This window comes from Oncorhynchus gorbuscha, linkage group LG18 (assembly GCF_021184085.1).
Source record: "Oncorhynchus gorbuscha isolate QuinsamMale2020 ecotype Even-year linkage group LG18, OgorEven_v1.0, whole genome shotgun sequence".
In the NCBI taxonomy this organism is placed as follows: Eukaryota; Metazoa; Chordata; class Actinopteri; order Salmoniformes; family Salmonidae; genus Oncorhynchus; species Oncorhynchus gorbuscha.
In genome coordinates this window covers 15,308,323-15,328,646 of record NC_060190.1, presented here as the reverse complement: position 1 = coordinate 15,328,646, position 20,324 = coordinate 15,308,323, and the positions used below count along the sequence as shown (strand labels likewise).

General features: G+C 44.2%; 1 protein-coding gene and 1 non-coding gene across 6 annotated transcripts in view; one reads left to right on the top strand and one right to left on the bottom strand.

The window, feature by feature from the left end:
* LOC124004050 (alpha-1,6-mannosylglycoprotein 6-beta-N-acetylglucosaminyltransferase B-like) overlaps positions 1–13,740 on the top strand; it is a 229,084-nt gene extending 215,344 nt beyond the window's left edge. For 3 of the 5 annotated variants that reach the window (XM_046312801.1, XM_046312799.1, XM_046312804.1), the window contains 6 exons: positions 3,323–3,481; positions 4,158–4,304; positions 4,480–4,596; positions 7,069–7,143; positions 10,423–10,706; positions 12,591–13,740. In XM_046312801.1, the coding sequence (XP_046168757.1) occupies positions 3,323–3,481; positions 4,158–4,304; positions 4,480–4,596; positions 7,069–7,143; positions 10,423–10,706; positions 12,591–12,789 (981 nt within the window). In that variant the 3' untranslated portion in view covers positions 12,790–13,740. The remainder of the gene's footprint in view (positions 1–3,322; positions 3,482–4,157; positions 4,305–4,479; positions 4,597–7,068; positions 7,144–10,422; positions 10,707–12,590) is intronic. The other 2 variants (XM_046312803.1, XM_046312800.1) reach the window with 1 other exon arrangement.
* On the bottom strand, positions 9,318–9,391 carry trnaa-ugc. Its single transcript has one exon. It is a non-coding gene; the product is annotated as a tRNA-Ala (tRNA).
* Positions 13,741–20,324: the final 6,584 nt, after the last annotated feature.

The window sequence follows — 20,324 nt, the reverse complement described above, 5'->3', positions numbered from 1 at the left end:
CTAATGATGATAAATACAATCCACCTGTGTGTAATCATGTCTCCGTATAAATGCACCTGCACTGTGATAGTCTCAGAGGTCCGTTAAAAGCGCAGAGAGCATCATGAAGAACAAGGAACACACCAGGCAGGTCCGAGATACTGTTGTGAAGAAGTTTAAAGCCGGATTTGGATACAAAAATATTTCCCAAGCTTTAAACATCCCAAGGAGCACTGTGCAAGCGATAATATTGAAATGGAAGGAGTATCAGACCACTGCAAATCTACCAAGGTCTGGCCGTCCCTCTAAACTTTCAGCTCATACAAGGAGAAGACTGATCAGAGATGCAGCCAAGAGGCCCATGATCACTCTGGATGAACTGCAGAGATCTACAGCTGAGGTGGGAGACTCTGTCCATAGGACAACAATCAGTCGTATATTGCACAAATCTGGCCTTTATGGAAGAGTGGCAAGAAGAAAGCCATTTCTTAAAGATATCCATAAAAAGTGTCGTTTAAAGTTTGCCACAAGCCACCTGGGAGACACACCAAACATGTGGAAGAAGGTGCTCTGGTCAGATGAAACCAAAATTGAACTTTTTGGCAACAATGCAAAACGTTATGTTTGGTGTAAAAGCAACACAGCTCATCACCCTTAACACTCCATCCCCACTGTCAAACATGGTGGTGGCAGCATCATGGTTTGGGCCTGCTTTTCTTCAGCAGGGACAGGGAAGATGGTTAAAATTGATGGGAAGATGGATGGAGCCAAATACAGGACCATTCAAGAAGAAAACATGATGGAGTCTGCAAAAGTCCTGAGACTGGGACGGAGATTTGTCTTCCAACAAGACAATGATCCAAAACATAAAGCAAAATCTACATTGGAATGGTTCAAAAATAAACATATCCAGGTGTTAGAATGGCCAAGTCAAAGTCCAGACCTGAATCCAATCGAGAATCTGTGGAAAGAACTGAAAACTGCTGTTCACAAATGCTCTCCATCCAACCTCACTGAGCTCGAGCTGTTTTGCAGGGAGGAATGGGAAAAAATGTCAGTCTCTCGATGTGCAAAACTGATAGAGACATACCCCAAGCGACTTACAGCTGTAATCGCAGCAAAAGGTGGCGCTACAGAGTATTAACTTAAGGGGGCTGAATAATTTTGCACGCCCAATTCTTCAGTTTTTGATTTGTTAAAAAAGTTTGAAATATCCAATAAATGTCGTTCCACTTCATGATTGTGTCCCACTTGTTGTTGATTCTTCACAAAAAATACAGTTTTATATCTTTATGTTTGAAGCCTGAAATGTGGCAAAAGGTCACAAAGTTCAAGGGGGCCGAATACTTTCGCAAGGCACAGTATGATAAAAATTACAGACCCCTACATGCTTTGTAAGTAGGGAGACCTGCAAAATCAGCAGTGTATCAAATACTTGTTCCACCCACTGTATGTGCACTCCCTATTTATAACCTATTAATTTCAATGTATGGGCATAATCTATTAATTTCAATGTATGGGCATAATCTATTAATTTCAATGTATGGGCACAATCTATTCATTTCAATGTATGGGCACAATCTATTCATTTCAATGTATGGGCACAATCTATTCATTTCAATGAATGGGCACAATCTATTCATTTCAATGTATGGGCACAATCTATTCATTTCAATGTGTGGGCACAATCTATTCATTTCAATGTATGGGCACAATCTATTAATTTCAATGTATGGGCACAATCTATTCATTTCAATGTATGGGAACAATCTATTCATTTCAATGTATGGGCACAATCTATTCATTTCAATGTGTGGGCACAATCTATTCATTTCAATGTATGGGCACAATCTATTTATTTCAATGTATGGGCACAATCTATTCATTTCAATGTATGGGCATAATAAATTCATTTCAATGTACAGGCACAATCTATTCATTTTAATGTATGGGCAGGCTTGCTGTTTTACAGTCTTTACTCCTAAGGCCCCATTACTGCATGATGGAACGACGGGACCGTGAGGACACACTCTAACACACACATTCATACTATTATTATTATTTATTTTGTATTACTGTTTGTATATTGTTGTATATGAAATGTGTGTGACTGTCCTTGTCTGTCATTGTATTAGTGTTTTGTTACTTGTCAGGTTTTGTGTTTTTGTGGACCCCCGGAAGAGTAGCTGATGCTTCGGCAAAAGCTAATGGGCATCCGAATAAAACCCCTGAATTAACCAATCAGATAGGTAGACGTGCGAGAGCTCCATCAATGGATCAGAGAGAGGGATGTCATAGCAGCCAGTAAGGAGAACCGGCTGGCACAGGCTGGCGAATGCTGTGCTCTGCTGCTGCTGCCCTCTGGGTGCCTGGACTGGCACTGGCAGTCTGCCAGTATCTTTCCCTGCATACTTACATGGACGCCTCGCTCTCTGATGCTAGAGGCCAAATGTGTGCGATGAGATAGCGAGGGATTGAGAGAAAGGGTGTGTGTGTGTGTGTGTGTGTGTGTGTGTGTGTGTGTGTGTGTGTGTGTGTGTGTGTGTGTGTGTGTGTGTGTGTGTGTGTGTGTGTGTGTGTGTGTGTGTGTGTGTGTGTGTGTGCGTGCGCACGTGTGCAGGAAACCAATCCAGATCCCTAGCACCTCACCTCATTCATATTGACGGCCCACGGCAGTGCGGCACTGTGTGTCTCTTTGGGCTTTCTAAAGGGGTCTGTCACATTAAATGCCCTGCACTTACTAACAGGCAATGGCTCTGCCTCTCTCTGTGTGAAGATACTGGCGTTCACACACACACTCACTCAGGGAATTCACAACCACTCATGCACACACACACACAAACACTCATAGTGCATTATCAAATGTACACACACTAACACACACACTCATTGCCTCTTATATGTACACTCATAAACAACCACACACACAGCCATTAACACATCACCTCTAATCAAGTCATTCTCTCTGTCCCTCCTTCCCTCTCCATCGCTCCCTCCCTCCTTTCCTCTCCATCTCTCTCTACCTCCTTCCCTCTCCATCTCTCTCGACCTCCTTCCCTCTCCATCTCTCTCTACCTCCCTCACCCTCTCCATCTCTCCCTCACCTCGTTCCCTCTCCGTAGCTCGCTTCCTCCGTCCCTCTCCCTCCACCTCTCCCATCGCACTTGCTCATCCACTTTCTCCCTCAAACTCAACCCACACTGATGACATTTTCCACTGTCCCACTTCCTCTCCTCGCTCACCAACTCTCCATTCACTTTCTTACATTCTCTCTCTCTCTCTCTCTCTCTCTCTCTCTCTCTCTCTCTCTCTCTCTTACTCTTCCCTCCTCCTTGTCTATCAGCAGGGTAAGGAGGGTTTCCTCCAGATCCTCCACAGGTACATGGAGGTCCACGGGACGGTGTACTACGAGACCCAGCGCCCCCCCGAGGTGCCTGCCTACGTCAAGAACCACGGCCTGCTGCCCCAGCACGAGCTGCAGACGCTGCTCCGCAAGGCCAAGGTACTGGAACACACACACACTAGATGATACACAACATACACAAGAGGTAACCCACTACAGATGTAGGATCTTAATTTGGTCACCCTGTTGCAGGATAACTTTCCTTCAATGCCGGATTTCCTGTAAGTAAGGGAATTTGAGGTTTAAAAAATCTTCTAATTTCCACTTTGAAATTCAGACTTGATTTTCAGTTACGGAACATTTATCAACCCCTACAAACAATGTCCAATCATTATAATCCACATAATAATTCATATTTTCTGTTGCTGCAGGATTATTTTCCTGCTGTAGCAAACTGGCTCAAATTAAGATCCTACATATGTACGTGCGCAAACAGATTCATGCACACACACACACACACACACACACACACACACACACACACACACACACACACACACACACACACACACACACACACACACACACACACACACACACACACACACACACACACACACACACACACACACACACACACACACACACACACACACACACACACACACACACACACACACACACACACACACTGTTGCACCAGCACTAACTACAACAGCATCAACTACAACAGTTACCTTCCAGTTCCTAATATATCTGGAATTTTCAATTTACAAGCATTAATAAAATAACTGGTGGTTATCCTAACTAGTACCATCTTCATCTCCCCCACCAGCTCTTCATCGGGTTTGGTTTCCCCTACGAAGGGCCCGCCCCTCTGGAGGCCATAGCCAATGGGTGCATCTATCTGCAGCCCAAGTTCCACCCACCGCACAGCTCGCTCAATCACGAGTTCTTCCGAGGCAAGCCCACGTCTAGAGAGGTGAGCTCCCATTGGTCAACACAGTATCTAGTACCACTCTTCAACTGAAAATTAACCAATGCAATTCAGCAAACAGCCAACATTGCCGATTGTACACCAAATGTGCCACTTATACCTCACAGAATATTGCTTTAAACGGGAATGTTCTACTAATTCTATACTCCACCCCTCTCAGGTGTCATCCCAGCACCCGTATGCGGAGCAGTACATCGGGCGGCCCCACGTCATGACAGTAGACTACAACAACTCCCAGGAGTTTGACGCCGCCATCAGAGAGATCATGAGTACCAAGGTACAGTTATTTCATGAATTATTTCTTGACTCATTGGTTTCTTTGGCAGTGACCAAACACACTATGTCGTACCTGGGAAGGATTGTACAACCATATAACATGTAGCAGCGCTGGTACTGAACGGGTGACGCTGCTGAACGGGTGACGCTGCTGAACGGGTGACGCTGCTGAACGGGTGACGCTGCTTTTTTTTGTTTGAATGACGTTTCAGCTCGCGCCACCCAGCAAATACACCTCGGAAAGCTCCATGTGGAGACGCGCTAGCTGCAGTGTTTGAACCTAGGACAGGGGTGTATGCTACGCTAGCATTAGGAAGAAGTGTGTCCACAGCCAAGGAGTAATTAGCCTGTAAAGGTGGCTTACTGGGAACCTGCAGTCGGCGTGAGGCTCCAGGGAGTGTGAGAGGTTGAGAGAAGTTGAGCAAGAGGTCAAACAGGCCGATTGAGATGCCTCTATAAAGCCGTGTGTGTGTGTGTGTGTGTGTGTGTGTGTGTGTGTGTGTGTGTGTGTGTGTGTGTGTGTGTGTGTGTGTGTGTGTGTGTGTGTGTGTGTGTGTGTGTGTGTGTGTGTGTGTGTGTGTGTGTGTGTGTGTGTGTGTGTGTGTGTGTGTTCTCCCCTATCCACTCTCCTGCTTGTCAGACATGCCATAGCTCAGTGCACCGGGGCTTACTCTCTGTCTGTCACTCCACTGAATGATGGCTGCCCTGTCTGTCTGTCTGCCACTCTACTGAGAGATGTCTGTCTGTCTGCCACTCTACTGAGAGATATCTGTCTGTCTGTCACTCCAGTGATAGATGGCTGATGGGTCACTTCACCCCTCACTGGAGACTGCACACTCCCCCTGTTTGTGGGCTGGCTCTCTGTCCAAGGCGGCTCCACATGCTCAGCCGTGCAGACCAAAGCAATCTCCACTGGCTGACACCTCTTCATGTTCACATAAATCCCTTTCCCATTTCTCTTTCTATGTCTCTCTCTGTCTCTCTCTTGCTCTGTCTCTCTCCCTTTCTTTCACGCTCCCTCTCTCGCTCTCTCTCTGTTCCCCCTTTTTCATTCTGTCCATCCCACTGACCTGTTGTTTTCATATTTATCCCTCTTTAATAAATGGGAGGCAGTGAGGAAGGCAGTGAGGGAGGGAAGGAGGGAGGGAGGGAGGGCGAGACTGTGCCTCTCTCTGCTTAGACCAAAGCAAATGTTGTGAGGCATATTTCTGTGCTAGTTTACATACATGATTCATAAAGTGTTATGTTTTGATCAGATTTGAGATGTGTAACTTTTTGTCCCTACATCCATACAACCCTACATATAAATCCTCTCTACATAGTTGCTTTTCTTTATTTGAAATTGGAAAAGTCAGATTTCACATGCAGTTAAACATTTTGTATAAAGGAAATTATTTACTGAGCGATGTATCGTTTACAAGTGGGATTTAGAACAGATACGCGATCAACTGTTAAAACGGGAGGGAATACCTTACTAGTATGTGGTCTGTACTTTCAGGCTCCACGCATTCCTAATGGAAAAGTTGAACATAACTATTTCTGCTTAATCAACAATGGATTTCCTTGAAATGTTACATTGCGTCGTTGTGCACAACATGTTATCAGAGACACTTGGTTCCAAAGGGACCTCCGGTGAAGTCGTGCTGTATTCAGTCTAACATGCTAAAAAGAAAACACACTATCCTGGTATTACAAGCAAAAAAACTTCAACCAGCTGAGCCGTCGGATTCACATTGTTACAATTACGACAGGGGACAATAATCTAAGACCATCTATTTCCGTATTTAGATCAGGAAGTATATTTCCAGTTAGTTTATTGAATTTAGTTTCCTTTACAGTTTCAAGTTGGTATGTGGGTGTGTTTTGCCTCAGCTGGAGAGAAATAATGAGTGTTTTGTTGAATCACAGCAATATAGCTATTCTCTAATCAGACAAATCAAAGGTGAGCCTTTTGCTGCATATTGAATAGCTATGCAAATGAAAACAAAGCCGTTGTGCGTTCCAAATGACATCCTATTCCCTACATGCCTCCAGAAGGACACATAGGGCTCTGATCAAAAGCAGTGCACTGTGTAGGGAATAGGCTGCCATTTGGGACACAGTCACAATTACGAACACACAAGTCACCCACTGCAATTAAGCCACACCCACTTCAAAATGGCCACAGTTACATCCCAAATGATGCACTATTCTCAAAGATTAGTGCACTACTTTTAACCAAAGCCCTATGGGCCCTGGTCAAAAGCAGTGCACTATGTAGGGAATTAAGTTCCATTTGTGACGCTACCCACATTTACTTGTTGTGATTAATGGGTAGAATTGACTACTTATTGCAATTAGGATGAACGATAGGTAAAACAATATTGAAATGAGGAAAATATGGTAATTTAGTGGTGTTGATTGCCTAGCAATGCATTCTGTGGAAATGTTCTGATCTGTGGGAATATGTGTGTGGGTGTGTGTGTCTTTGCAGGTCGAGCCATACCTACCGTATGAGTACACCTGCGAGGGAATGCTGGAGAGGGTACACGCCTACATACAGCATCAGGTAGGTTCACCGTGCACACACACACACACACACACACACACACACACACACACACACACACACACACACACACACACACACACACACACACACACACACACACACACACACACACACACACACACATGCATACATACAGCTGAAGTCGGAAGTTTACATACACTTAGGTTGGAGTCATTAAAACTCATTTTTCAACCACTCCACACATTTCTTGTTAACAAAATATAGTTTTGGCAATTTGGTTAAGACATCTACTTTGTGCATAACACAAGTAATTTTTCAACAATTGTTTACAGACAGATTATTTCAATTATAATTCACTGTATGACAATTCCAGTGGGTCAGAAGTTTACATACACAAAGTTGACTGTGCCTTTAAACAGCTTGGAAAATTCCAGAAAATTATGTCATAGCTTTAGAAGCTTCTAAATTGGAGGTGTACCTGTGGATGTATTTCAAGGCCTACCTTCAAACTCAGTGCCTCTTTGCTTGACATCATGGGAAAATCAAAGAAATCAGCCAAGACCTCAGAAAAAAATGTAGACCTCCACAAGTCTGGTTCATCCTTGGGAGCAATTTCCACATGCCTGAAGGTACCACATTCATCTGTACAAACAATAGTACGCAAGTATAAACACCATGGGACCACGCAGCCGTCAGACTATATGTTGCAACTGCACATGGGGACAAAGATTATACTTTTTGGAGAAATGTCCTCGGGTCTGATGAAACCAAAATATAACAGTTTGGCCATAATGGCCATTGTTATGTTTGGAGGAAAAAGGGGGAGGCTTGCAAGCCGAAGAACACCATCCCAACCATGAAGCACGGGGGTGGCAGCATCATGTAGGGGCGGCAGGTCACGTAGTCGTTAGAGCATTGGCCTTGTAACCGAAAGGTTGCTAGATCGAATCCCCGAGCTGACAAGGTAAAAATCTGTCGGTCTGCCCCTGAACAAGGCAGTTAACCCACTGTTCTTAGGCCGCCATTGAAAATAAGAATTTGTTCTCAACTGACTTGTCTAGTTAAATAAAGGTAAAACAAAAAAAATATTGTGGGAGTGCTTTGCTGCAGGAGGGACTGGTGCACTTTACAAAATAGATGGCATCATGAGAAGGAAAATGATGTGGATATATTGAAGCAACATCTCAAGACATCAGTCGGGAAGTTAAAGCTTGGTCGCAAATGGGTCTTCCAAATGGACAATGACCCCAAACATACTACCAAATTTGTGGCAAAATGGCTTAAGGACAACAAAGTCAAGGTATTGGAGTGGCCATCAAAAAGCCCTGACCTCAACCCTATAGAAAGTGTGTGGGCAGAACTGAAAAAGCGTGTGCGAGCAAGGAGGCCTACAAACCTGAATCCGTTACACCAGTTCTGTCAGGAGGAATGGGACAGAATTCACCCAACTTATTGTGGGAAGCTTGTGGAAGGCTACCTGAAAAAGTGTGTGTGAGCAAGGAGGCCTACAATTTTAAAGGCAATACTACCAAATACTAACTGAGTGTATGTAAACTTCTGACCCACTGGGAATGTGAAAGAAATAAAAGCTGAAATAAATCACTCTACTATTATTCTGACATTTCACATTCTTAAAATAAAGTGGTGATCCAAACTGACAGGGATTTGTTTTACTAGAATTAAATGTCAGGAATTGTTAACTGAGTTTAAATGTATTTGGCTAAGGTATATGTAAACTTCTGACTTCAACTGTACATGCTGGCACTCAACCGTGTCTGTTTGTTCCAAAACATTCTCATAATGTCTTCCTCCCATGCTACCTTCCTACCACACACACTAACTCACCTCTCTCTGTCTGTAATCAACCAGAAGAGGTCACTAGTCAACACGGTGTCTGACTATGGACTAGACCAGGGTTTCCCAAACCCAGTCCTGCACCCCCGGTTTTAAGTTTTGGTTTCACCCTTGCACCACACAGCTGAAAATCAAAGCTTGATGATGCGTTGGTTATTCGAATCAGCTGTGAAGTGCTAGGGAAAAACCATAATGTGCACGGGGTGGGGGGTTGGGGGGGGGGCTCTTGTGTGTTGCTGTGCAATAGCCTACTATTTATTTAATATACAGAACTTGACTTTATTTTTACTTACGTCATTTAGCAGACGCTGTTATCGAGAGCAACTTACAGTAGTGAGTGCACACATTATCGTACTTGTCCCCCGTGGGAATCAAACCCACGGCCCTGGCGTTGCAAACATCATGCTCTACCAACTGAGCCAAACGGGACCACTTTGCTATCGCCATGCTAGTCATTAATCTAGTGTTACTATGTAATACATGTTTATTGGGTTATTGTTAGATACAGTTCCATATCCCATTCTATCATACTCTGAAAATATCTATTCAGCCCCGTGTATTTATCTACTGTATAGTATAGTCATAACCTCTCTGTTTCTGTCCATTACGGAACCATCCCTGTGTTGTTCTTCCTCAGTGTGTTTAAATAAAGTTCCTCTTCGGCTGCGTTATTCCACTCTAAAGGGGAGCGGTGTCAGTAGGTTACAAACCAGTAAAATACATGGAGCCGGGTCGTTCTCTTTCGCTGACTCATCTCCACACGTCTCCTTAGAAGCCACTGCTACCTCCATCTCCTGTTTGGTGGCAGGGCCGACACAGACCGAGACTGAACTGTCACTATCAGACTTCTGATAGTTCTGCTCTAATCTCTTTAATGTATCTGGGAAATGCTATCGGAACTGCTATTTGAACTGCTATTTGAACGGCTGACTTGGTAGGCTGACTTGGTAGGCTGACTTGGTAGGCTGACTTGGTAGGCTGATGTGTCAAATTGGTTCTTTTTTTTCTTCTACTTTTCTTTTCTTTAAAACGAGTTCTCTCTGGTGTTGTTGGACCCAGATGAGTTTTGTCAGGGAATAGGTGAAGGGTTGATGGGAGATTACTTAGAGGGATGTGCAGTATAGAGGAGGTTAGAGAAACGGCTGTTTATTTGTATTTCTGTCACACGATGCCCTGAAGTGTTAGGAAATGTAGCTTTATTCACAGCTAAAGTGTCAGCGGGCTTTGATTTCTGTTGACTGTCGTGTTTGTATAGTGTGGGAGTGACAATTCGTGCATGTGGATGTGCGCAGCTAACTTGGCATCTGTGCGTGCGTTTGCACCGTCTTCAAAAATACCACATTCTGTATAATGGAATCTCGGCACCCAGAAACAAATCTCCCGTGCGTGATAGCACAAGAGACTACCTATGTGTTGTGTTATTCAACATCCCCTTCCCCTCTCTCTCTCCTCTCCCTCCAGGACTTCTGCGCCCCCGAGGCCCCTTTCCCTCCGGCCAACTCCTCCTCCAAGCTGGGGATTAGTAGTCTAGGTAGCCCTGGGCCTCAATTTGTCCTGCTGCCCAACTCCAGTGCCCTAACCTGGGCTCCGGACGCCAGCGCCCCCTCTGCCTGGCCCCCTCTCAGCTCTCTGAGGCTGCTGGCGTCCCAGGAGGGCCAGTCGTGTGTGGAGGCGTGCCAGCGGGCCAACCTGGTGTGTGAGCCCGCGCTGTTCCGCTTCGTCAACAACAAGGAGGCCCTGCGCGGGTGAGTGGCACCTTGGCACACCTGTTTTCACGTTAAGCCATATTCGCGAACACACACATTTGGACAAACGTTTCTAACAGCCACACACCTAAACACATCTGGACATACGTTTCTAACAGCCACACACACACACACACATCTGGACATACGTTTCTAACAGCCACACACACACACACACACACACACACACACACACACACACACACACACACACACACACACACACACACACACACACACACACACACACACACACACACACACACACACACACACATCTGGACATACGTTTCTAACAGACACACACACACCTAAACACATCTGGACATATGTTTCTAACAGCCACACACACACACACACATCTGGACATACGTTTCTAACAGCCACACACACACACACACATCTGGACATACGTTTCTAACAGCCACACACACACACACACACACACACACATCTGGACATACGTTTCTAACCGACACACACACACCTAAACACATCTGGACATATGTTTCTAACAGCCACACACACACACACACATCTGGACATACGTTTCTAACAGCCACACACACACACACATCTGGACATACGTTTCTAACAGCCACACACACACACACACATCTGGACATACGTTTCTAACAGCCACACACACACACACATCTGGACATACGTTTCTAACAGCCACACACACACACACACACACACACACACACACACACACACACACACACACACACACACACACACACACACACACACACACACACACACACACACACTGGACATACACTAACAGCCACACACACACACACACACACACACACACACACACACACACACACACACACACACACACACACACACACACACACACACACACACACACACACACACACACACACACACACACACACACACACACACACACACACACACATCTGGACATACGTTTCTAACAGCCACACACACACACACACATCTGTACATACGTTTCTAACAGCCACACACACACACACACATCTGGACATACGTTTCTAACAGCCACACACAGACACATCTGGACATACGTTTCTAACAGCCACACACACACACACATCTGGACATACGTTTCTAACAGCCACACACACACACACACACACATCTGGACATACGTTTCTAACAGCCACACACACACACACACACACACACACACACACACACACACACACACACACACACACACACACACACACACACACACACACACACACACACACACACACACACATCTGGACATACGTTTCTAACAGCCACACACACATATGCAGAATCACTACACGTCACTAGCAACCATACAAACATGCACACTGCTCTCTGACCTCTGTGACCGACCTACCACTCAATGGTACCAAACTGGTGTTTCGTTCACTAAGGGCTGTCTGTGGGCGTAATACTCAACCAGCTACAGCAAGGATGTCAGGTTCAAAGTCTTCTCAGTGATGTCAGGTGTCTTGTCGGCCCCATCTAGAGATCTGTAGTGACAGCGGAAGACGATAAGAGTGTCATAGCAACGCCAACTCTTCCTCTTCTTTTATCTTTCCCTTTCTCCTTGTCTTTCTCTTCATCACCCATCCTGCTCGACATATTCCTGTCTTTATCTTCGGTTCCTTTTTACTTCATGTGTGTTTCTCTCTGTGTCCCTCTCTGTTTCTGTCTCTGTCTGTATATCTCTTTTTGTCTCGGTTTCTCTCTCTCCCTCGGTTTCCCCTCCCATCTCTTCCCCCCTTTTGTCCTCCCCCTCCCCTCTTGGACTCTCTCTTTCTCTCTGCATCACTCATCAAACACCCTCTCTGAATCACCCCATCCCCCTCCCTCCATCAAACATTCCACCACCCCTCCCCCCACCAGGTTAGAGGTGCAGTGTGAGGTGGTGGAGGCGGAGGTCAACCACGTGTTCCCGGCCTTCTCCGTCCTACGCCGGGAGTGCAGCCTCCAGAAGGACCCCCTCCTCTACAGCTGTGCCGGCCACAGCCCCAAGTACCACCGCCTCTGCCCCTGCCGGGACTACCGCCGCGGCCAGGTTGCACTCTGCCGAGACTGCTTATGAGGAGGGGCCAGGAGTTTTTCCAATGAACGCCTGACCCGGCAATGTGGCTAGGAAAAACTCCAGGCACTCTAGTTATAGCCTATGAATTGTAGACTATAAACTATGGACAATAATCTCAACCGGCCCTGGTTATAATGCTAGGAGAGGGGCTGGCTAAAACTGAAGGGACCCCCACCCCCTCCAACTGGAAGACTTGGTTCAAAGCTACCCACTGAGCTTGAGTGGGTTGTTGTCCCATAGTCACTCCTTCATTCCTTGGTTTCTAAATTGACTAATATGTTTCTGATATGAGCCTATGGATGGTTTGCCTCAAAGCTCCTCACTGGCCTAAGAGAGATGTGCTGGACTATACTGCAACAAGTATATCCATGTTCACCATGTGGCCACAGGAAAACACAGTAATCCACAATAGGGAAAAGGCTATATCGCCATCTAGCTAGCTACCTAACTAATACCTAGAGGAGACCACTGACCGGAAGATCATTGATTTGCTGCTACAATATCAATAATTGGACTTTAACCCTCCAAGACCAGGGAGTTAAGAGAGCAATCGACCTGGGGAAGAAAACAGTTAACACAACGTGTGTCAAACTCCTAGAAAAAAGTGACCTTTGAGTGGAATTCCACCTTTGGGTCAATGACCCTCTCACCTCCTCTCTTTGGTGTTGTGCTTTGACAATAGACGATGGACACTCAGACTCTCTCCCTAGACTCTCTCCTTTTAAAGATGAACTCTTTCTTTTGTGCGACTAAGATAACCCTGGCTGCCAACGTAGTCAATGCAATCATCTCTGTTGCGCTAAAATGGACTAAAACAGATTAAAGATTATTTTTTAATAAAGTGAACGTTTTGAGCTCTGCTACTGGGAGAACAGAGGATTTTTAAAAACCTTTCGGTGGTTTTGTGACGGAAATAAAAAATAAATAAAAAAACGGAAAGTTGAAAAGAGATCAAAGCGTCGATGTCGTTTTGTTGTCGGTCTTTGTCATGACTCATAAATATATTTTTTTCCTTTCTGGATTAATGGTTTCTTTCATCTCCAGCTGCTCAGTTTCCATTTCCCTCCCGTCCTCCCCTGCCCATCCATCCATAAGAGAGCGAGGGAGATATGAGAGATGTTTGATCTTCCACTCCTCCAGAGCCAGAAGCAGGGGATGAGACTGTCGATATGTTGCGTTTGAGGGGGGGGGGGGGGGGGGGGGGAATCAGATATCTGTTCTGCTCTCTGGTTTTCCAGATGAGACATGCACTTCTGAGGCCAGCGTTCACAACACTGGTGCTTACCTTGGGAAGTGAGTGGGTGATCCAACACAACCCTTTAATGTACCAGTCCAATGCTCATAGGAGGAGAGTAGCTGGCCTCTACTATGAAACAGAATATGCAACATACTGTACACACTGAACATACCCAGTATACCTTACAAGTCAATGGAGTCTTGGAGTTAACTGTTTTTACGCCAAGTAGGAATCCTTTGGGAGAGAGCACTGGTTTTCCTCTGATACTGTCCGTCTATGGAGGCTGACTATCTATGGTAGAGATGGTAGTGGTCCGTAATAATGGATGTCTATGGTATTGGATGTATTGTCGGAGGCTCGTGTGTAGTAGGGGGTATAATCTTCATAGTGAATATTGATTGTTGTGATTCAGTACATCTATTGAAGCATTGGCTTGAAGCATTCGTTGACAGCTCCGTTTCTGCCCCGGGTCAGTATTCCAGTGAATGAAGTAGAATGTAATGAATAATACATCATCAGACTGAAGGCCATGCAGAATTCCCCATTGGTCTGAAGGAAAAAATGACAGCATTATTTAAATAACTGCTTGTTTTCAATTTCATACAGCCCGTGGGCCAATTAATCATTTTTATCCAGGCGTTCATCTCTTGGCGCTCGATATATACAAGAATTATTAAAAACGACTTAGCTGTACTTTGGGGAAAGATAGGAGTTTGAATGAAAGCCTAATCCTACTGTTCCAAGGGGTCATAACGTCATTGTTCAACAGACAGAACTGTTATATAATTTTATTAGCATTACTTGTGATTACATCATTATATAATTAGCACAGTGATTTATTCCCCAGACAATGAAAGGTTAATTAACTATTTTGTCTCAGTGTGTGTGTGTGTGTGTGTGTGTGTGTGTGTGTGTGTGTGTGTGTGTGTGTGTGTGTGTGTGTGTGTGTGTGTGTGTGTGTGTGTGTGTGTGTGTGTGTGTGTGTGTGTGTGTGTGTGTGCATAAACAAATGTGTGTGTGCGTATGCACTGTGTGTGTGAGGTTGGATTAGTTTGGGAGGTGCACACATACACTTCTAAGCATCACGTGAGTCCCTGAAACAGGATGGGCCAGAGAGATTTATCACAATCGTTGTTTATTAATCTGAGAAAAATAAGCACACGTTCACTCTTTCTTCTTCTCTCTGTCCCAGGCTCTTTCTCTCCCTCCATCTTATAGGGTGACTTTCAAAGTTTATACAGTGAGGTCATCTCTTCTAATTGGCCTGAGTTGCTGATATTTGCATAAATGTTGCTTAAGAGAGACTCTTTACTGTTCTGAAACAAGGATGCCCATTCACCATGTGGTCCTGGTACTCCAGCAGGAAATCAGAGCAGACATGGTGAAGATGATATCACACTTGAATGTTATCTTTGCTACCTAACTCTTAGCTCCTGGAAATAACCCACCGGAAGATCATTCAGTTGCTGCTACTTTTACCCACCAATACCAGGGAGTTAAGAGAGAAATCGACCCGGGGGAAATAAGAAGTGACGCATCGTGTGTCAAACTCCTAGAAAACATGACCTTTGAGTGGAATGCCACCTTTGGGTCAATAACCCTCTCCTTTCACCTCTTTGGCATTGTGCTTTGACTATGGATGATGGACACTCAGACATTCTCCCTAGACTCTTTCCCACTTTTAAAGTTTATACGGTGGGTCTGCATCCCAAATGGCACCCTATTCTCTATCCCTATGGGTCCTGGTCAAAAGTAGTACACTACATTGGGAATGGGACTTTTCAGCAGTTGCATTTCATATTTTATCAAAAAACTTTTTCTATCAAAAAGTTATGCAGACAAACAGCACTTCTCAAGGACGTGTGTGTGTGTGTGTGTGTGCCCTTGAGCAAAGAAGATATGCAGCAGTGTGTGAACATTAAAAGTTCTCTTACTAAGATGCCCGGTGGCAACTTTAAATACTCCATTTGCAGCTCATCAGAGATTTCAGATTGTAGTCCATTTTCAACAAAGGCAATACCATCCACATAATGCAGAGAGCCAGCACCAATGTCATGCCTACAAGCTAGTAAAGGAAAACGATTGAATGGCACACACCATAGAATACTCCAGGCCTCAAATATGAGAGTTGGCTAGTTTGCAGACGACACCACAGTGGTAGGCTTGACTACCAACAACGACGAGACGGCCTACAGGGAGGAGGTGAGGGCCCTCGGAGTGTGGTGTCAGGAAAATAGCCTCACATTCAACGTCAACAAAACAAAGGAGATGATCGTGGACTTCAGGAAACAGCAGCGGGAGCACCCCCCCCCCTTTCTACATCGAAGGGACGGTAGTGGAGAAGGTGGAAAGTTTTAATATCCTTGGCGTACACATCACGGACAAACTGAAATTGTCCACCCACACAGACAGCATGGTGAAGAAGGCGCAACAGCGTCTCTTCAACCTCAGGAGGCTGAAGAAATTTGGCTTGTCACCGAAAACACTCACAAACTTTTACAGATGCACAATCGAGAGCATCCTGTCGGGCTGTATCACTGCCTGGTATGGCAACTGCTCCACCCACAACCGTAAGGCTCTCCAGAGGGTAGTGAGGTCTGCACAACGTATCACCGGGGGCAAACTACCTGCCCTCCAGGACACCTTCACCACCCGATGTCACAGGAAGGCCAAAAAGATCATCAAGGACAACAACCACCCGAGCCACTGCCTGTTCACCCCGCTATCATCCAGAAGGCCGTACAGGTGTCTCAAGGCCATCAGATTGTTAAACAGCCATCACTAACATTGAGTGGCTGCTGCCAACATGCTGACTCAAATCTCTAGCCACTTTAATAATTCAAAATTGGATGTAATAAATGTGTCACTAGTCACTTTAAACAATGGCACTTTATATAAAGTTTACATATCCTACATTACTCATCTCATACTGTATGTATATACTGTATTCTATACCATCTATTGCATCTTGCCTATGCCGTTCGGCCAACGCTCATCCATATATTTATATGTACATATTCTTATTCATTCCTTTACATGTGTGTGTATAAGGTAGTAGTTGTGAAAGGGTTAGATTACTTGTTAGATATTATTGCACAGTCGGAACTAGAAGCACAAGCATTTCGCTACACTTGCATTAACATTTGTATGTGACCAATGAAATTTGATTTGATTTGAAATATGAGAGTTGGCTAGCTTGAACGTGATGGAGAGAAACATTCTAGGGTGACTTCCTCAATGGGGAGTGATACATCTCCATCTGTGGCGGTCAGTGCCGTTTAAGATGAGGGAGGACCATTTTTTCTCATGAGCATGGCCTTATTTCCATTACGGCATATTGGATGACTGTCATGAATTCCATTCACCCAGTTCAATGTAACAGTGATATGCTTAGGCTACTACATGATACTCAAATTGCCCCTATACCCATCAAGATGTTGATACAACCTAGCCTGAACCTAGCCTGAATGAAAGTTTACAACGTAGGTGCACACAGGTTGAGAGAGAAATTTGAGGTGACATTCAATACTGCCTTGCACACTCTTGCATGCATTTAGCTGATCTAGGGTGTATTCATTAGTCCAACAGTTGCAAACAAGAGTTTCTATTGGACAAATTCAGGTATGTTTATCCCCGTTTTGTTCTGTTTGCTTCCGTTTAAGAAATGTTTTTCAACAGAATCAGCAGAATGAATACACCCCTGATCACACGTAAACACAGTTCACTTCAATAGCAGCCGTGTTGTATTCCTTCTCGCATCTACGTGCTCTCCTCCTCTCACCTCTTCCCTTCGCTTCTGGATTTCAATGCACAACACATCAGCTGTATGTGACCAGGTGGAAAAACCTTTCCAAGCCAAATCGCTACACACAGCCTACATCGTTGTCACCATATTAGCTAAAGTAATGTCATAGCCAGCCTAGCTAATATAACTAACACGCTTCTCCTTCATTTTGGAATAAATTAATTTGTTCAATGCTGTTCAACTAATTGTCATTCTCCCTCTTTGAGTCAACTACTCACCACATATTATGCACTGCAGTGCTAGCTAGCTGTAGCTTATGCTTTCAGTTATAGATTCATTCTCTGATCCTTAGATTGGGTGGACAACATGTCAGTTCATGCTGCAAGAGCTCTGATAGGTTGGAGGACATCCTCCAAAGGTTGTCATAATTACTGTGTAAGTCTATGGAAGGGGGTGAGAACCCTGAGCCTCCTAGGTTTTGTATTGAAGTCAATGTACCCAGAAGAGGACGGAATATAGCTGTCCTCCGGCTACACCATCGTGCTACCCTACATACAGAGTCCTATTGAGGCAACTGTAGACCTTCTTTGCAAAATAGTGTTTTAATCAATTATTTGTTGATGTGGTTATAATTAGTATAGTGTTATCTAAAAAGGATAACTTTTTTAATGTTTTAACTACATTTTTATGAAATCCACTGAGGAGGATGGTCCTCCCCTTCCTCCTCTAAGGATTCTCCACTGATCTCTAGATGGAGATATTCAACACATCAAAGCTGTAGATGGTGAGATAATTCTTATCTATGGAAGCAGGGCTATGGTCAGTTACAGCAATGCCTTAGCATTCACAATGGATTATATGCTGTTCATCATATCTTCTGGTGACTTTGCCAAGGAACGTTACAGTAGCTTTATCCACAATGGATGATGTGTGTTCATTTCAGAAGTGACTAGAATAGAATATGAGGAGAAAGAACTAAACCAGACTGAAAAACTCAATTTACATGCTCAGCTAAGCTTGATCACCAATAATCTAGTGAGATAAGGAACCTGAATAACGTTAATAACCTTTGGCAGATGTTGCCTCAATGTTGGATTTCCAACCTCATCCTTTCCAACATTCTCTGATATCGGGCCAACATTTCTGTTTCTCTTCTGCAACATTGTGTTATTAACTATAGAGTCCCCAAACTAAAGACTATTGACTGACGTCACCAGCTGTAGAGTAGAGTATATCTATAGACACCAGCAGTAGAGTATATCTATAGACAACAGCAGTAGAGTATATCTATAGACAACAGCAGTAGAGTATATAGACACCAATACTATAGTATATCTATAGACACCAATAGGATAGTATATCTATAGTATATCTATAGACACCAATTGGTATCTATAGACACAAATAGGATAGTATATCTATAGACACCAATTGGTATCTATAGACACCAATAGCATAGTATATCTATAGACACCAATTGGTATCTATAGACACCAATAGGATAGTATATCTATAGACACCAATAGGATAGTATATCTATAGACACCAATAGGATAGTATATCTACAGACACCAATAGGATAGTATATCTATAGACACCAATAGGATAGTATATCTACAGACACCAATAGGATAGTATATCTACAGACACCAATAGGATAGTATATCTATAGACACCAATATGATAGTATATCTATAGAGACCAGTAGGAGAGTACAGTGACTTCGGAAAGTATTCAAATCCCTTGCCTTTTTCCAAAAACAATTACATTACAGCCGTTTTCTAAAATGGATTAAATGTTTTTTCTCCATCAATCTACATACAATATCCCATAATGACAAAGCAAAAAAATATTTTTTTAGAAATGTTTGCAAATGTATATAAAACAAAGTGAAATATCACATTTACATAAGTATTCAGACCCTTTACTCAGTACTTTGTTGAAGCACCAATTACAGCCTTGATTCTTACTGGGTAAGACGCTACAAGCTTGGCACACCTGTATTTGGGTAGTTTCTCTCATTCTTCTCTGCAGAACCTCTCAAGCTCTGTCACATTGGATGGGGAGCGTCGCTGCACAGCTTTTTTCAGGTCTCTCCAGAGATGTTCGATCAGGTTCAAGTCTGGGCTCTGGGTGTGCCATTCAAGGACATTCAGAGACTTGTTCCGAAGCCACTCCTGCGTTGTCTTGGCTGTGTGCTTAGGGTTGTTGTCCTGTTGGAAGGTTGAACTTTGGCCCCAGTCTGAGGACCTGCCCACTCTGGAGGAGGTTTTCATCAAGAATCTCTCTGTACTTTGCTCCGTTCATCTTTCCCTCAATCCTGACTATTCTCCCAGTTTCTGCTGCTGAAAAACATCCCCACAGCATGATGCTGCCATCACCATGCTTCACCGTAGGGATGGTGCCAGCATTCAGGCCAAAAAGTTCAATTTTGGTTTCATCAGGCCTGATTGGTTGAGTGCTGCTGAGATGGGAGAACCTTCCAGAAGGACAACCATCTCCACAGAGGAACTCTAGAGCTCTGTCAGTGACCAAACTTTTTCCATTTAAGAA